Below are 17,137 nucleotides of genomic sequence, written 5' to 3' on the forward strand. Positions count from 1 at the left end.
TTCTTACCATTTTGCTGTTTGCTCAACCAATCTAGTATTCACTTTTCAGTGTATTATAAAACCCTTTCGGGTGTGTTGCTGTATCACTTTGGAAACTGAGCAAGCCTGAAAGTCACACTTGGTTTCACTGAAAATTATTTACTGACCCCATCAGCCTCAAAAGTTTTCACTGGAAGCAATAAAAGCCTCTTTAAAGAATTTTTTCAACCATAACTGTAGCAAATGAATGAAAAACATGGACTTCTTCTGCTCCAGTTCCTCAGTCCACTTTCGCAGCTTTCTCCAAATTTAGGCACCACAGACCATGGGACGAGCTACGGTACAATTTCATTTGCATTCTTCCTAAACTCCACTTACACTCATGTTAATTATTTCAATGATAGTATTTTCAACACACTGGCATAACCGAACATCAGGGTCCATGCTTGCAATATCCTGTGAACAACTTTTGTTAGGTGAATCTTTACAAAGTCCTGATACTTCATGTGGTTTCTCCTTTAGTTGCTGGAGACCTAGAAAATTAAGTAGAAGCAGCAAAGTACATTTAAATAAATAAATCATTTTAAAAACCTGTTATATTACACCCATGACACAAACATGTATGCTATGAAATTGCAAATTTGAACCATCACTATTTCATGCACCAGGCTTAACTCCACAGGTTACTTCTAGAGAGACTACAATGTGTAAGACTTCAGGTAGCTCATTTGACTGCATTTCCAACAGATCAGGAAGATTTATACGGCCATTATGCCTCAACTGAGGGGTTGAAATATCCTTGTGTTCTCAAAAGCCAATGGCCTTTGCTCATGTCTTTCATCCTTAGATTACAACAGCAAATTCTATGCACAACACCTGCATGCAGGGATACATCTTAAAATGATACAAGCAGGGAAATACAACAGAAGGCAGGCAGTATTGAAGCTTAATGAAAGGGGTACTTTCAGCCCCTTTGACCTCTGAACTCTCTCCTCCAATCCAGTAAGTCCACCTATCCCTGTTCTTTCCATCTATACAACACAATAGCAGTAAATGTCACACTGCATTCCAACTACGCTCAAAACTTTTGAAACACCAACATAATTTTCTCCCTCAGACCACGACGTTACTTTTGAAATACAAGGTGCTTTACTTACGAGTAATAATTGGGTCGAAGTCTCTTGTTTGTGTAGCAACATCAGAGGCACAAACTTGTCCTATTTGTATCAGCAGAGACATAATATCCTCGTACAAAGGAGGAAAGGCTTGACAGAATGACACCAAACAAGGCAGGGTCGGCATAAAAAAAGCATAGCGCTTCGACTGGGTTAAAACTATCAAGGAAAAAGAAATGGTTAAGTAAGAAGGACTTATTATAGAAATCCAGGAAAGATTTATTGTTACTTTTACAATCATAATTAACACAGTGGCATTTAGACCAAACTGCATTCAACCGAAACAAATAATACTAATTTACACAACAATGTGTTCAGGAGTTGCTGGAGTGCTTACCTGTGAGTAGGGTTCCCATCACATTGATAGCTAAACGAGCCACGCTGAGAGATTTAGGTAGTGCATACTGGATGCACAAAAATGAAAGTAGTTGGATGGCAAATATCTGTGAAGTAGGTGAAAGGAAAAAGGTAAATAAGCAATAAAGTTACACTTTGCTTTACACTTTCAAAAGCTCTTCATAAGTAAGTTATGAGTTAGTACATACTCTCTATTTTACCAATGAGGAAATGAAAGCCAGAGAAGCCTTAGTAATAGTTACTCTGAATTTTTTCTGCAGACATTAAGAAAAACACCTCACACATATTTAACATTAATCAAGTACCAGTGTTAGTGTAACAATCCCTGATTTGAAGGGGATTTAAAGGCTGGACCTTTAATTTAAGGTAAAAGTGCTACATATATTAGCTTAATATCCAAGGCAAGTTAGAACAGGACTTTTTTTAGTGATCCTTTTATTTTCTCCCCTTAACCAATACTTCATCAGTGATTCCCAAACCAGATGACTGTACAGTACCTGTTTTTCAAGTTCAGGCTGGGCAATGAGCTCCGGTATGAAATCCAGACAGATGTGCATCGACGGAATCCCTGCCACTGTCAGTGCCAGAAGTTCACACGGATAACCCTGTGTGATTAGGAAAACAGATGTGTCGATGTGTCAAAGGTGTTTTAAAAATCCTGCTTCAGTTAAGATTTTAAATTAGATCTGTGTTAATGCTTTTTTAAAAACTAATATACTTGTAATCTCTTTTGTTCAGAATTATAAGCAACAGGCCTGTATGCCAAGACAACACGAGGCAGGCTGGGTGACAAACCCTGAGTCTGAATCAGTGCTTTATCCTCGATACTCAGGGTATTATTTGCATAGAAACTCTCCCTCCACTCCCCACACTAAAACAGACTACAGAGACCCTTTCCTTCTGTGTCCTTCCCCTGTGTTCCAAGGTTCACCAGAGGCCCTAACTTGCTTATTTCACAACTGCACCATTACGACTTTTTTAGTCACTTAACAGTTCCAGGTCAAGGCAAATTAACTCGTTTTAAAGAGACTGCCATCTGGCAATGAGCAATTTAACACACACTAAAAACACATTTGGATTAAAAAATTTGCTAATCTTCTCCGCTTCTTTTTTTGAAGGCATACAGCTGCTTTGGCAAGGCCAGTCTTTCTCCTTCCACTCTAAAGAGATGAACTGTGCCCTAACAAAAAGGAAAGATAAGAGGATGTTTACATCTGAAGCCAAATTACAGTTCTGAATAATGGGTATACTAATTTAAAAACATGGCCAGAAAAAAGTAACCCACAAAAGATATTGAACAAGTAATTATAAGATGATTATGCCAGTTTTCCTTGACCTAGAATAAAAAAGGGCAGAGGCACAAACAAAGCATGTGTTTAATGATGAGGAACAGGCACAGCTTAGCTGCTCCCTTCTCAGCTACAACACAGAGTCCAAGCACCAAAATATGGAGGAAATGTAGGTACTACAATTGTGGTGAGACAGAAAGCAGAAAAGTGGGCCATTGTCATTTCTGAGGAACACAAGAACAGCATTCAACATGCCCTGACCACTTCATTTGGCTCTTTCGTAACCAGAAAAAAAGATGAAAGAATTAAAATAGTGCAAAGCAAACCTGGAAATGAACTAGTTTGACTATGTTGGGATCAGCTATATACATCTGATGCAACAGACAGCAGATCAGACACTGGACCTCTCGAAGATTACACAGCAAGCTATCTTCTTCCTCTAGTTCAGGATTGTGGGGGCCTGTAGTGCAATGAACACTCTTCAGCAGACTGTAGGTATTGCTGCTCTGGGCTTTCTCTTCGTCTGTAGGTAAGCAGATCTCTAGAAGAATCTGCACAGCAGCACTGTCCTGTGAAGAAAATAAGCAACAGAACATGCATAAAAAACCTAATGAAATAAAATAAATCAAATACAAAGTAATGAGAATTTAAGAAATGGAAGACTGTCAGGTGGCTAGAATTTCTAGCTATAGATTTTTCTTAATATTTAATAAAGACAGCTTGGTTCAAGAATCACAAATTGTGGAGAACATCAAAAAAACCCCTACACTTTATCTGACTCAAAGAAAAAAAGCTTAAAAACAATAGATAATCATAATCACAGATCAAAAGAGAAAATTCAACGGAATCTCGCATTGTTTCAAAATAAATATCCAATGGTCCCTTAAAGTATCAGATCAGACAAAATATGCACATGGCCATGTAATTCATGGCATTCAGGGGAGACTGCCCTACTCATTTAAATATAAAACTTTCTATTAACTCAAAATCATCTTCTAATGGGACTATATATGTGACATTCTTCCAGACAGAGGTAAGAAGAGATGGTGAAACAGGATTACTCAAGAATTCCCATGAAGTCAAGCTCAATAAGTTAACCATTCGTCAACCTCACACGTTACAGCACTGGCTGCTTCTCTTAAATAACACAGTTCAAATGATCATGCATAAGGCTGTCACATTTATTCACATACAGCAAGAGCCTCTGGATAACACAAGCAACAAAGCAAAAGGGCCAATAAGCAGAACTCTTGTGTTCTAACTAACAGAAAAGCACTCTATCAAAGCAGTTAACATAATGCTTCAGACTAGAAAACAGAAGACCAAAAATATTTAACAGTCTGGACACAGAGGCAGTTTTCTTTTTCATGGTAACAGAAAAGGTCTCCTTTTTAATTTCCTGTTTCTGTATTTCTGTTTTATCACTGTCTTTCCTCACATCATTCAATATACATTCCTTCCGCCTTACCTGAGCAGCAAGCAATGCATTTTTTAATTCTTCCCTTGTGACTTCTGGGGCCTCTGGACCCATTGCATTGTTTTGGGATGGCCTAATGTCCTGCTCTGCTGTTTCTTTTAGGTGAGCATTAAGGTAAGCTTTTGAAGCAAGAAGATATCCATTCAACATGTGCAAAGTTATATCCATCAGAGGAGGACTCCTGATAAGGGAACACATGGTAAAATAAAGGTATTTCAGTAGGCAGAACGATAAGACAGTAATAATAGGAACAAACTAAAAGCAGTCCTCAAAGGCTCATTTGGTTGTGGTCTGGTCCATACTAAAGCTGTTTCCCTAACACAGCAAAATACCAAAGGTCACAATCCCTTCTGCTGCCTTGCCATTCAGTCCTACTTCTCTCACGCACACGTGTACGTGTACACTCTACAAATCCAAGGAACTGCTGAACAGACTAATTTCTGGTGAACAAAGGAAACCCAAAAAGGGTCACTACATGAAATATGGAAAAATAATTATCTGAATAATGGGGAAAAATAAGGCAGACACACTCTGAACTGCTTCCACAATACTAAGATGATAGTTTTCAAATCACATTGTGTTACAGATCTCCCTAACAGTTTTAGAAATGCAGGATTTTCAATTTGCATCCAGAGCTGAAGTGACATACATTTAAATATTTCACCTACAGGTTGGGAATTAAAGATGTCATCAACAGAAGCTTGGAAGTCTAGCAAGTTGTAGCAACTCAAATGAAAATTGGATTCACGGCTCAGTTGGTAAAAGGCAAGTGGGGAAAGATGCATACAAACAAGAATATGAAGAACAAATCAAGTTGACTATTAGCCATTTATTATGAACAAAAGGATAATAATAAAGAGGAAAAAATAAACCACAACTGACAGAAAACATGAAAAAGAATACACAAAAAATAAAGCTAGGGACTAAAGTACATTTAAAATTATTAACCATATCTTTTTAGAATAATAGATGCCATTTTCTTCATTGCTATGAAAAAGGAAAGTTATAATTTACAAATTTTGACTTATTGTTTGCATTGTTTCATGTTCTCCTTAAAAGCTGGTCCACTGCTATTGATTATGACCATTTTCACTACTTCCAATTCTCAGCTTATTCTTCTGCATCAGAGCCATAAAGCAGCTTTAGACATCCTCCTCTGTCATCACTGACATCTAGAGGAAATAATTTCTAAATATTACTAAAAAACTTTCTTGGGAAAACTACCTTTGTCACATTCATCAAGCACCCACTGGCAGATACTGCTACCCAAAAAGATGGAATATCTGCAGGGTCAGGAGGGATGGCAAAAGACAGTGTGAAGTGGAAGGATGCTGCAGCTACAACCTCAACCACCACCACCACCACCACGTGGCAGCAGCCATTTTAAGCATGCTGCAATGGCTGTTTAGAACAAATTCACACACAAATCTAAAATGGATGACCTATGTGCAAATCCCAAAGTTTCCAAAATAGAGCTGGGTGTAAGGTTGCCCAGCGAGACACTCAGCTGGACAGTCTGACATGCTGAAACAGCATGCGCAGCTCGCTCAGTCCTCAGAACAGCAAGCTTAATACAAAAAAGATGGAACTCATGAGCTCATATGCTTAGTCTGAAAACATGTTTTGAAGTACTCAAAGCTTTTAGAAGTTTTCTGAGACACCTTTATAAGTACCGCAGAATTTAAAAAGCTAAAGGATGGAGATGCTTACCTATGAACTCTCTGATCACATCTTAGTACAATCAAAGGATCAATCATTAGATCATTCTGAGTGTATTTCTGCTGTCGGACTGTTTTTCCTGAAGGCTGCAGAGCATTAACAGTCATCACCCACAACCTAAAATGAGATTATTTTTACAATTTTTTAATAGAAAATCCGTATGAGAAAAGGGATCACATAAGCATCTGGACACTCACTTATCTCAGCTGTATTTCCTCTGCTTTTCTATTTTTGAAGTTAACCAATATACAGTTGACTTACATTCACCGGAATTACAGCAACTGAACTGTTTTCACTGCAATAGGGCCTCCACTTCCTCAGAAAAGGCATACTTTTACCCGAGTGAGTTTGTGTTTCATCAGTAATTCATCATAAACAATGTACACTGTAAAGCTCCTATATTGTAAGCAAACTGCTGACCTCTCCCCTGACAACAAGCAGTATCTTTCTTTTAAATGCAAAGGTTAAGAATTTCAACAAAGCAAAAAGGAATGCAACTCCAACACATTCTACTCAGTCACATCCTCCGATTTCCCAGACAAAGGCATTGTGTCATTATTTTGAAACAAAAATTGGCATTCCCCCTATCTGAAACAACAAACTACACAGTATTTTGAAGAACCCACCTTCTTGGCATCACAGTGTTAAGAACCATCCAAAGTTTATTGACAGTCTGAAGAATCCTTCGAGGGACTCCAGCATTCAGCAAGTGATTCATATTGGATGTCAATACTTCTGCATACGGGATCAATTCCCCAGCCGAGAGAAGTGTTAAATGTTCTAAGATCTGCATCAGCTGGGTATGATTTCCAGGCAGCATGGAAAACGCTACAAAATAAAGACAATGCAATCGTGGTAAAACGGGCCTTCTGACATTTTTTCTGCCTTGGCAGCAGAACATTTTCATTATACAAATTAATTAAATGGCTCCACACTTTCAAACCCACTATATTCCATCCAGTTTGGAAAGAACACTGCTTACTTCACATGAAGTTCTTTACCTTCCTGGAGCTGTTTGGGAGAGTGATTCTTTGCAACGTTTGTAAGAAGCATCCTCCTCAGTAAGGCGTCAGTGCCCGTGATCTGTTCCTCACAGATCCAGTCTTCCACGATGCAGAGGTGGGGATAGTTAGTTGCAAGAAGGCGTAACAGTGCAGAATGCAAGCCTTTAGGGATATTAAGAAAGTATACATCTTAGATTTGAGTAGCTACATCTTCCAGCTGCATATATTTGTGGCTATCATTTCAACACCAGACCTTAACGGAATCACTGCCAAGAAGTTCTGTGAGCTTGCATGTTTATAGCCTGGCACTCTAACTCCAACAGAAAGGAAAAGCTACTTTTTGGAAAGGTGGGACAACCCTCTAGTAACTCTTAAACTCAGTCTGGAATAATTCAAAATTCTCAGGAAATTCCTACTTGAAAACCTACCTTAGGTAGTTAAGACCTACTCTAAAAATAATTGCCTTCCTCAAACTTCCCCCATTACTTTTCAAATATATCTCTAATCTCACTAGTTACTCCCGACACACTTTCAAAGAAAGGGAAAGAAGGCACACTATGAAAAAGACAACAGCCACAGAGCTGGAAACACGCTTAGCTTCCTTCTGCATGCACATGAGACTTTCACACACAGATATACCTCCCAGTTCCTGCTGCAGTCCTTGTGCCTGCCGGATGAGGTACTTGATTGGAATCTGATCCATTAATGCTGAAGAGTAAGACTTGGGTTTTTTCTGCATGGAAGCTGTAAGGGAACAGGACAAGAAAACACGCAGAACAGTTACAGTTGGAAAAAATTACTTCCCCAACTGAATCAATAAAGAAAATGTAAAGCACTTGTCTCTATATTATCCAGAAAATATAAAAAAGATAAAAGAAAATATATAAAATAGAGAAAATCCCAAATAACACACCTAATTCCTGTTAAAGTATCAAATTAAGCTCCTCCGGAAACCACTTCTGTGAACATTTCTGTTTAAAGATTTCCTGGCATACTGTCTTTGACCAAGTCCAACTGATTTTGAGATCATAGCTCAAAGCTGCACTTTCTTTTTTCAAGGTTTAAAAAAACATGGAATTCAAACTGTTGGCACTCAGGACACTGTGTAGTGAGCTGGAAGTTATCAATGCAGGAAGGACTGTAACTGATTTTACAGTATTTCAGTCGTTCTTGAATAGCATGAAGAAAATTGCACTGATGAATGCTGGAAGTTTTGCACCCTAAAATGGGCAGGTAAAAACACCCACCAGATACAAATACTATATTTTCACTGAAATTAACTACACACTACGGTTGATTTCAAGTCTCAATTTCAAAGGTAAAAAGGGATCGTTCAGTATTGTCAACTATAAAATTGCCAACCCTAAGAAATGTGTGTGCAAGTTCGATGACATATGAATAAATGAAGATCTGAAGTAATAAAGAAGTTTTTGTTAATTGTTGCTGTATGTATTAGAAGGTTATAAACACTTCTGGTAACTTTGTGACCAGCTTGGACCTTTTTTAATCTGGAAAAGAAATTACTCAACTACAAAGTTTTAGCAGAAACATCATCTCCTGAATTTCTACAGCAATGCTGTATTTGTTACAAGAATCTAAACTTTTTACGCTATGCTTGAATCTGACAGCACCATTAATTTTGGTTATTGGAAGAATTCCACTCTTTGCATCTAATTTTCAGTGAATTTGTTTTCCACTGATGCACTCACATATACCTAGTATCTTTGTGTTTGCCAGAAGTGCTTCTTCATACGACAGGACGTAGTAGAGGACAAGCAATTGCGTTGTGATGCTGTATCGCTGAGTAAGACGAGTATTTTCTCCCTGTACATAAAACCACATACAAAGGTCATGTTGCGTTCCTGATTCTTGAGAACAAAAATTTTTATTTATCTGCAAATATGAAGAAAGATAAGGCAGTAAGCCTTGTACAGAAATATCAAGCCATATGAGGTCCAAGCGGAAACTTGCAGGGAACTTTTTTTTTCCTTTTTTTTTTTAAAATAAATTTCAAACATAAAATATATTTTTGATATCTTGGGACAATACTAAGGAATAATCCCAGACTCCAACACAAGTCAATGCCTGCCACTCATTCTACATGTGTCCAAGTGACCATTGCCATACTTGCATCAAAATGAAAATGCTTCTTTCAAAAACAGCGAGAGTGCTTCAGTTAAGTGGTATTTTTCTCTAACAAGGTCAAGTCGGTAGAAAAATTATACAAATCCTACATAAACACATCCAGTTTTCAGTCCATGAAGTGCTTTTCTTTGTGTTTTTAACAGCACAAGTTGGTGAATTCCCAAGGAAAAGGGCAAAAAAGCAGCAAACAGCAATCCCCCAAAAAATCTGAGTTGCACTAACAAGATTTACTTCAAAACACATGACCCTCACTGTAGTAGGACACAGCTCACTATACGGGCATTAAAGACAAAAGTGGGGCAAGGAAATGAATGTGAATCTGTGTCACACATATAGAGACAATACTGAACCACACGTTCACAATAAAGTACATGAAAGAAGCAAGCAAATCATTTACCCCAGAGAGTCCTTGAAAAACATTCAGTATCTCCTGTTCCGTGACAGGCTGATTTGTGGCCTCGGGGTTGGATTTAGATGCCGGAGTAAGAATAGAGTTAACGTAGACATCAATGAGAGGGAGCAACTGAGGATGGAGTGGAGTGGTGGTTTCACAGAGCTGCCGATAGATCCAGTCCTAGAAAAAAAACCACACCATTACGTGTTCAGTTTCAAAGCTGGAGGGCAATTTTTTTTTTGTATGCAAATACATCCCCTTTTAACGAGTTACAAAAAATGTAACTGCATGAGGCTTTGACTTTGGAAAGTGTAATACCGGTTCTGAGTTGGGCCTGGTCATAAACTGTGTATCTTCGACCCTGCTCTGTACAGACCCACCAATTCCAGACAGTCCTAGCTGGAAATGTCATTCTGACTATGATTTTATTAGGCAGAGACAGAGGGAGAAAGATAACTTTACTATTTTTAACTTCACTGAGTTGTGGTCTCTGGATTACAGAGCTCAAACTGGGTATCCTAACTTCATACACAGTTCCTTCTTAAATGACAGGGTAATAGGCTGTAAGATTCATCAAGAATTCTGTTCCCATAATTCAACCAATAAACCAGCCTGCAAAGTCTAGTCAACATTCAAAATTATTAACAGAAATAAAATGAAGGTCATACCTTAATGGACACTTTGTGCTTGGTGAATGATCGACTTTTTAAAAGCTGGTAAATGCAGTGAATAGGTAAGAACCCAGTAATGTTGGCACTGAGATTGCCCGTAACAGGCACGCGAACTGCATGGGCCGTAACAACCTACAGGAAAGTTACAATTAACAAGAAAAATACCACAAATGTTCACCTTATCACAATGTAGGTCGCACACCTACATCCATTCTGGCATTTACTTATTTTTGGTTGTTTGGAAGCTGAAGAACATTTTTATGTAGTTTAATACAGTATGTATAAAACTGTAGCACAGGTACTACACTTGTGAATGATTTCCTGCTAGTGCAAAAAAAACTATGTGATTGTGGACAATTTTTCTCCTTTGCTTCCCCATTATTTAAAAAAGCCAAGTGTTCAAAAAGTGTAATCAGATTGGGGTACAAAAAGAAAGAGCCAAGGCTCTTCAGTATCAGCAGGGCTTGGATTCTTCTTGTAGGTCAAACTGAAGTGATTACAGAAGAAAGAAAAAAGGGGAAAAAAAACAGAAGGAAAAAAACCCCAAACCCTAGGCTTAAAATACCTGTTCAGTGAAAATCTCCTGTGTGAAGATTGTCTTCATTCTGCTGAGTGAGCTGGGCTTAATAACAATCTGAAACAAAGAGCAAAGTATTTGCAATTTTTAATTCTACCTTTCTTATAACCAAGCACTGCAAACTTATTTTATGAACTGTTAACTATTAACCTTTTTAAAATTGTCTTCACTGGGATACCAGAAAAACACTCACATCTATGCGTCAAATGTAAACCAAAAATATTTTAAAATGTCACAAATTCATCACTCCACTTCTTCCTTATCCTAAAAACTACCTACCGAGCTTTTACATTTCCTGAGACCCTGTTTCATGATAGTAAACTGAAGGCAAGCCTCCCTCGGTAATTGTCAGAAATTTATTATTACATATGGAGATATTTCCTTAAACTATTTAAAATAAAAAGCTTGCAGCTTAGTTTGGAAACTGCTTCAATTAGTCTTCTAAAGAAGTTCATTTCTTGCAAATAATTATTTCAATAAGTCAGCACTTTTTAAAGATACTTTTATCATAACCCTCCTCTGTATCGAGAGGTATGCACAGTTACATGTTCTTCTAGAGGAACTCTTTTTTTTACTTTACACTTGCCTTAAGGATATTAGAAAACCCAAAGTTCTTTATATCAAAACTAAAGTATACAACAGTATAAATACAGAGAAAAAGTTAACAGAGAAATGTATGTTCCAGAAACAGTTCACGATTTACCTTCATTCCTAAGGTGGAGCAGACTAAATCGATGATAGCACTGAGCTGGTTACTGTGGAAATACATGGCCACCAAGAGAAGCATCTCTCCAAAAGAAGCAGACACGCCAGAAATGCTAATGAGAACAAAGAGGAAGAGCTAATTTCCAGTAGGTTATACTACTGGAATCATTAAAAACAAAAGAAGCCTGCTCTCACCTTTCAAAGTAAGCTTCTTCCTTTATCATCCAACTGAGCCACATCACCATGAGTTGCTCCTGTTCTGGGGTGCTGCACAAAGAAAATCCACAAAACATCATTTTCCCAGGAACTATGGCTAGTTTTAGGAACAATTACTAGCAGAAACACCAGTATTTGAAGAATCTTAGGCCAGGAGACTTTCTGTCACTTTCACTGTAGCATCCATATAAGCACCGATATTTAGCACAAACTTCAGTCCCATTGTCAGGCAATCTCCGGTGCTGAATGCACACAGCAGAAAGCTACACCCATTAAATACTGAGGTTGCTGCTCTTCTGAACAGGGTCTCTAAAGAATTTCGCCATCAACTCGTTCAATGGAAAAGTGAACCAGTAAGGCCCACTTTAGCCTTCAAAACCCATTCCAAACTAAGCTAATGCTGCTGCTCCCCTCTCAAAAGATTTGCTGTACACAAGAGGAAGAGCAGAGTGGAATGTTATGGTGAGACAAATCCCTTCAATCAGCATACGGAGATTTGTATAAAGAATTAGGAGAGAAAACCTGCCCAGCTCTGGGGAGGTCACTGCCGTAAGGGGGCTAAAGCAGAAACACCTTTACAAAGGTCCTCCTTTCCTGAGAGGTACCTGACAAGAGTGGAGAAGGCCAGAAGCATACAGAAGGACAGAGACACAAAGCGAACACCAGCCGGAGTTGCGGGAGGCCGGCTGGTCATCAGCTGCAGGAGCTGCTCAGCTTCTTCATCAGTTGGCCTGGAGAGGATGGAAAAACAACACGTTGCTAATTTGAGAGTGAAGATATTTCCAATCACATCACAATGGTTAGAGATTAAATTTTCTCTGTTATTTAATCTGTTTATCAAGTTGCTGTCAATAAACGAGTATCAAGAGTAACTGGCAATTCTCTCTGAACTTAATGACACAAAAATCACTGTTAAGAAAAAACAATGGTGAGAAATCTTCCCCAGAATATAGACTTGCCTACTAGTACAAAACACCTAAATTAAAACTAACAACACATGAAGATGCCACATTAGTAGCCTCTAAAAAGTAAAACTGGAGGAATAGAAATTCTAAATTAACGTAGCGTACATTGCTAGAGCTTTCAGCCGCTTTCTCTTCTACACATTGCTCCAACCACTTAGGCCTGGACTTCTTTTAACAAGTCAGCAGAAGTGATTTTGCAGCATTAAAGACAGCGCCACATTTCTTGCATTATTTTAGATTTTAAAAAATCAGCATAGCTAATAAATGGATTTCTACCATTAGAATTAAAATTTTCTGCTGAGAACAGTACAGGAAAGTAAAAAACACATCAGTCTCCACAGACTGTAGCATTAAATAATATTTGCTCTCTGCACTATAAAGAAACTTTCATCAGCTGGCAACTCCAGCCCTCAGCACGTGAGAGGGGCCTCCCCTAGTACTCAAATCATCCAGTCCTGCCAAGACCGCTTCAGGGACACAATGGCATTACGAGACAGCCCCTGTTAAAAGTGCCCAAAGCTCTCAACCTCTGTTTAAATGGACAGACAGTGAATAAAAAACACAGAGCGTGAAAACATTCATTACTTCAGCCCAGCAATTCCCATCAAAGCGCAATAGAGACGTAACAATGCGCTGGCTTTCACAACATGCTCTTCCTTCAGTCCTGAATACACAGACACATTTGGCTCCATATCAACATCTGCTTCTTCAACAATGTGTGTGCTGCGAACCGTGGGCAGGATTCCCATGAGCTCCAGGAGCAGCTGCCTCCTCATTTGCCAAAGCACAGAACTGATATTATCTCTTTTTCTCTGTGTAAGAAGTTCAAAGATAAGATCAACAACGTAAAACTCAACCCATCAAATGATGTGTTACATAAGAGTTTCCATAATGACGAAGTCAAGGGAAGAAAACAAAAAGAAGGGCCGGGGGAAGAGGAATTTTTTTAAAATAGGGTTTTCAGTACCAGGGCAACAGGCAACGCATGATCATTTCACAACAGCTAATTACATCAAAACACGAGCTTTAACTGACGCAACTAACGAAGCAAGTCAAGATGCAACTTCCTACTGTGAACACTGAGGATGAATGTATTTATCAGGTAAACATTATGAACTTAAAATTTCCTGATTTCCATGCCTAAAAACCTCTCGGAGGAACAACCAAATAGCTGCCTTCAGAGCCATCATTTATAGACCTGATGGTCCGTAAGAACAGGCTGCCTCGTAAAGGCTGCTCCAGGACATGCAAGAGGATTTATATTCACATGGGTGCCCACAGCCGGAAGGGTTACAGCAAGCCCTAAGAACGTTTTTTTAAAAGCAGAAAATTCAAAGATTTTCATACCTGTTGGCCATTTCGGATAAAAGTTCCAAACCACGTTCGAACCTTTGCATTTGTTCCAAGTAGTAAACCACTCACAAAACACACCAGGTCACTCACTCCATCATCTGAAGATTCATTTTTGGTGTGATCCAAGGTCAAAGCCACACCGAGACCTGGCAGATGACACTCTTCCACCTAGATAAAATGCGCAGGCTCAGTCACCTTTTGTGTCTGTAAAGCTCCAGTAAGGATCACAATTACGATTCTCATGACAGACTTACCACCATGCCTCGGACCCTCAGCGCTTGGGAAGGGTTCATTTTACACAGGTGACGAAGTGCTTCTGTTCTCCGACGGCCCCCAACACTTTCTTCATCCTGCCGTTCACCGTTCTTAATCAAACCTCTACAGACTAAATAACCAACAGGAGGTGTGAGTAAATCTGGCCTTTCCAACAGAAAGCCACATAAACATAAACACACAAAGCCAAGCTGTTCTGTCCAGCTCACTAGGATTTATTCACTGGGCCACACACACCTTGTCCGGGCAAAGAGCTCACGATCTACGCTACAGAAGCAGAACAAGGACATGGTCCTTCTCCTCAGATGAATTCCAGGGTCATTACGGATTTATGCATCATCCCGTTACTACTCATGCTCTACCTAACCCAACCTGTGCATCTGGCAGCCCCGGAGACTGAAATCTTATCACGAGCTAAGGGATGCTCAACAGGCACCGTCAGTGCGTATTTTTCACCTCACAATGTGTCTCAGCCTAAAGGACAGGAACTGTTAGCGAGGCTCGGCCAGGCTCACAGTGCCAGGCGTTCACTGCCTGGGTCAGCCTCTTGAACGGTGACCTACCGGTGAAAAGCTGCACCATGCCCACCGTGAGGCTGCAAAATAGGGGAATCATCATGATGAGAACGGGGGCCCGTCAGCATCTCCAGGTATAAATGCACTCAAATTACATTTCATAAACCAAACACTCTCCCGTTCAAATATTTATGACAATTGTTTCAACCCAGAATTAACTATTTTGCTAGAAATCATTTCAATCCTTTAGACAAAGTACGCTATAGAAGAAGAAACTGTAACTCACCCTCATTAAAGCTATCGGGAACATTGGCCACCAGAAGGCAGAGGAACCAGGCTCCGTTTTTAACGTGCAGCAGAGCTTCAGCCACATCAACTATCGGCAGCAGTGACGGCAGCTCTGGATAAAAAGAGAGTTTTAAAAGTCCCAGTGTTTCACTGGGAAACAAGTCAAACCTTGCTTTTAACGTGCATTTAAATAACACACTCAGATCAATGAACAGAAAATCAATCTGTGGTCTATTCTTCTTTCAAAGAGCCAGACAGCACTGATTAACTTTGAATCGGTCACAACGGCTCCAGAAGTTATTCTGTTACATTTGTAAGAGGTTAGAAAACACCATAAATACAGAATACTACACCTGCTTGCAAAATGCAGAGAACATCTGCTGCCTCCTCCAGGTAAACAGGACTCTCGAAGAGCTCAGAAGATTTGAGAAAAAACTCACCATTTGATTCTGACACCTACAAGACATCATTCGTCATCAGTGAACAGGTTTTATGATGCAATTTGTCTCATTTTTTATGGCTTTAAATACAACAGACTGAATACATTAAAAACTGCCAAAAAATGTACAGCTATAAACACAGAACAGGCAAGAAAAACATTTAGAATAATAAATATTCACTAGTAAAAATACATCAATAGAGCTGGTATCGTTGCTTCTGTTCAGAAAAAAGAATTAGCTCACTGACAATTCTAAAAACACGGTAAGTTTACACAAGTAAAATAAAATGCTGGGGGAAGTGGGGCAGGGAGGGACGGGAGAAATATGGTGGCTCATGTACTGCAGCAGGAGTAAAGAACTGGATGGAGCGAAGTCATAATTTAATTTTCAAATGTGATGTCTGCACTGATGCATCAGAAAATCACATAATATTTTTTGTTTGAGTACAGCGTACTAGAGAATATACAGAGCCCATACCATCTTAGAAGAGATTACCCTCGTTTGTTCTGAGGAAGAAAGGATTCATAAGGAATTTAATCACAAGCCCCTGTCCAGACTAAGACTTCAAGTCTTGCTGAATGAGGTAAGAACTCAAGAGCACTCACAACAGCAGCACCAGAAACAGAACCAGACCACGTGTCAACGTACCCAGCGTACGTTTTCACTGATGCAAAATTCACACATGTCCAGACAAGGAGAAATTTACCTTATTCATAATTGCTAGTAATTCGCTAAGCACAAGACGAAGCCGTCGCGGAGAATCGCTGTGCTCAAACTCCAGTGTCAGCCCGTGCTGGAGCTGCGACACCAAGATGCTTTCACCGCTTCCTCCTCCCAGCTTGTGCCTAACAGACAAAGAAATACAACAAACATGAAATGTTCCTGCAGACATAGAAAAGTTTATCAGCGAAAGCAAGACAGTAATTCTGCAGGGATTTCCTCTCCCGTACCAACAATCAGAAAAGACTTGTAACTGTAGCACGTCACAAAATCTAACTCAGTAGATTAGCAAAATTTCAAGGGCCTCAGAAGCACAGACGACAGCCAGGAAAGCGGATCCGCCTGAGCTGTCCTTCCCCTCACAGAGCTGTGCCGGACCCTTCCCTGCCCGCTCTCACACTGGGAGCGCAGGAGGAAAAGACCCCCAAGGCCGAGAACGAAACCCGGGTCCCTGGAGGTCACCCTGCCAAAAATCCGGGTGAAAAAAAAGGGGTACACGGACAAGCAGCGGCCGGGTCAGGCTGTCACTGCAACAGCAGCGACAAACAAAGCAGCTGGAAGAGCCCCGCGCTCCTCAGGGTGTGGTACCACAGGAAGGACAAGGGCCGAGCTGCTGGCAGCCGGGCTGAGCAGGGGACGGGGACAGGCAGAGGAGGGTGTCCGAAGGTGAGGAGGGGCAATCCGCACGGTAGGAATTTCTGTTCCTGGGGCAGCTCCTACCTGCCAACGCCTCTGCATGGGGAATTAACCCTGCGCACGCCTGTCCCCAGCCACCCAGCTGGAACCCGGCCCATACGCCAGCGCTGGGCAACCTCTGCGCTGTCCCCGCGCCCCCGCCTGCGCCCTCTCCGGCAGCTGCGCGGGGTTTGCGCGGG

The 17,137-nt window shown here is 40.1% G+C and overlaps 1 protein-coding gene across 1 annotated transcript; it reads right to left on the reverse strand.

Annotated features, from left to right (window-relative positions):
• Window positions 1-224: 224 nt before the first annotated feature.
• On the reverse strand, window positions 225-17,056 carry INTS2 (integrator complex subunit 2). Its single transcript, XM_010082966.1, has 24 exons — window positions 16,983-17,056; window positions 16,249-16,387; window positions 15,456-15,558; window positions 15,101-15,214; window positions 14,281-14,411; window positions 14,021-14,194; window positions 13,259-13,485; window positions 12,314-12,439; window positions 11,688-11,759; window positions 11,491-11,605; window positions 10,776-10,844; window positions 10,208-10,342; window positions 9,543-9,719; window positions 8,716-8,824; window positions 7,640-7,744; window positions 6,998-7,162; window positions 6,623-6,824; window positions 5,988-6,113; window positions 4,269-4,458; window positions 3,127-3,369; window positions 2,009-2,116; window positions 1,492-1,597; window positions 1,137-1,313; window positions 225-512 (listed from the first exon to the last, which is right to left on the reverse strand). Exons 1-24 carry the CDS (start codon window positions 17,054-17,056, stop codon window positions 343-345), a joined length of 3,357 nt encoding a protein of 1,118 aa, XP_010081268.1. The 3' UTR covers window positions 225-342.
• Between the last annotated feature and the right edge of the window lie 81 nt (window positions 17,057-17,137).

This window comes from Pterocles gutturalis, unplaced genomic scaffold (genome assembly GCF_000699245.1).
Source record: "Pterocles gutturalis isolate BGI_N339 unplaced genomic scaffold, ASM69924v1 scaffold12145, whole genome shotgun sequence".
In the NCBI taxonomy this organism is placed as follows: Eukaryota; Metazoa; Chordata; class Aves; order Pterocliformes; family Pteroclidae; genus Pterocles; species Pterocles gutturalis.

Bases quoted from the DNA above. Each gene is read 5' to 3' on its own strand.
- INTS2 (XM_010082966.1), bottom strand. From the start codon at position 17,056: ATGGGCCGGGTTCCAGCTGGGTGGCTGGGGACAGGCGTGCGCAGGGTT. The intron at 14,195-14,280 runs GTAAGTCTGTCA...CATTTTATCTAG, and splicing joins TGAGGGTCCGAGGCATGGTG to GTGGAAGAGTGTCATCTGCC. The intron at 11,760-12,313 runs GTACCTCTCAGG...TTCTTTGTGCAG, and splicing joins GCCTTCTCCACTCTTGTCAG to CACCCCAGAACAGGAGCAAC.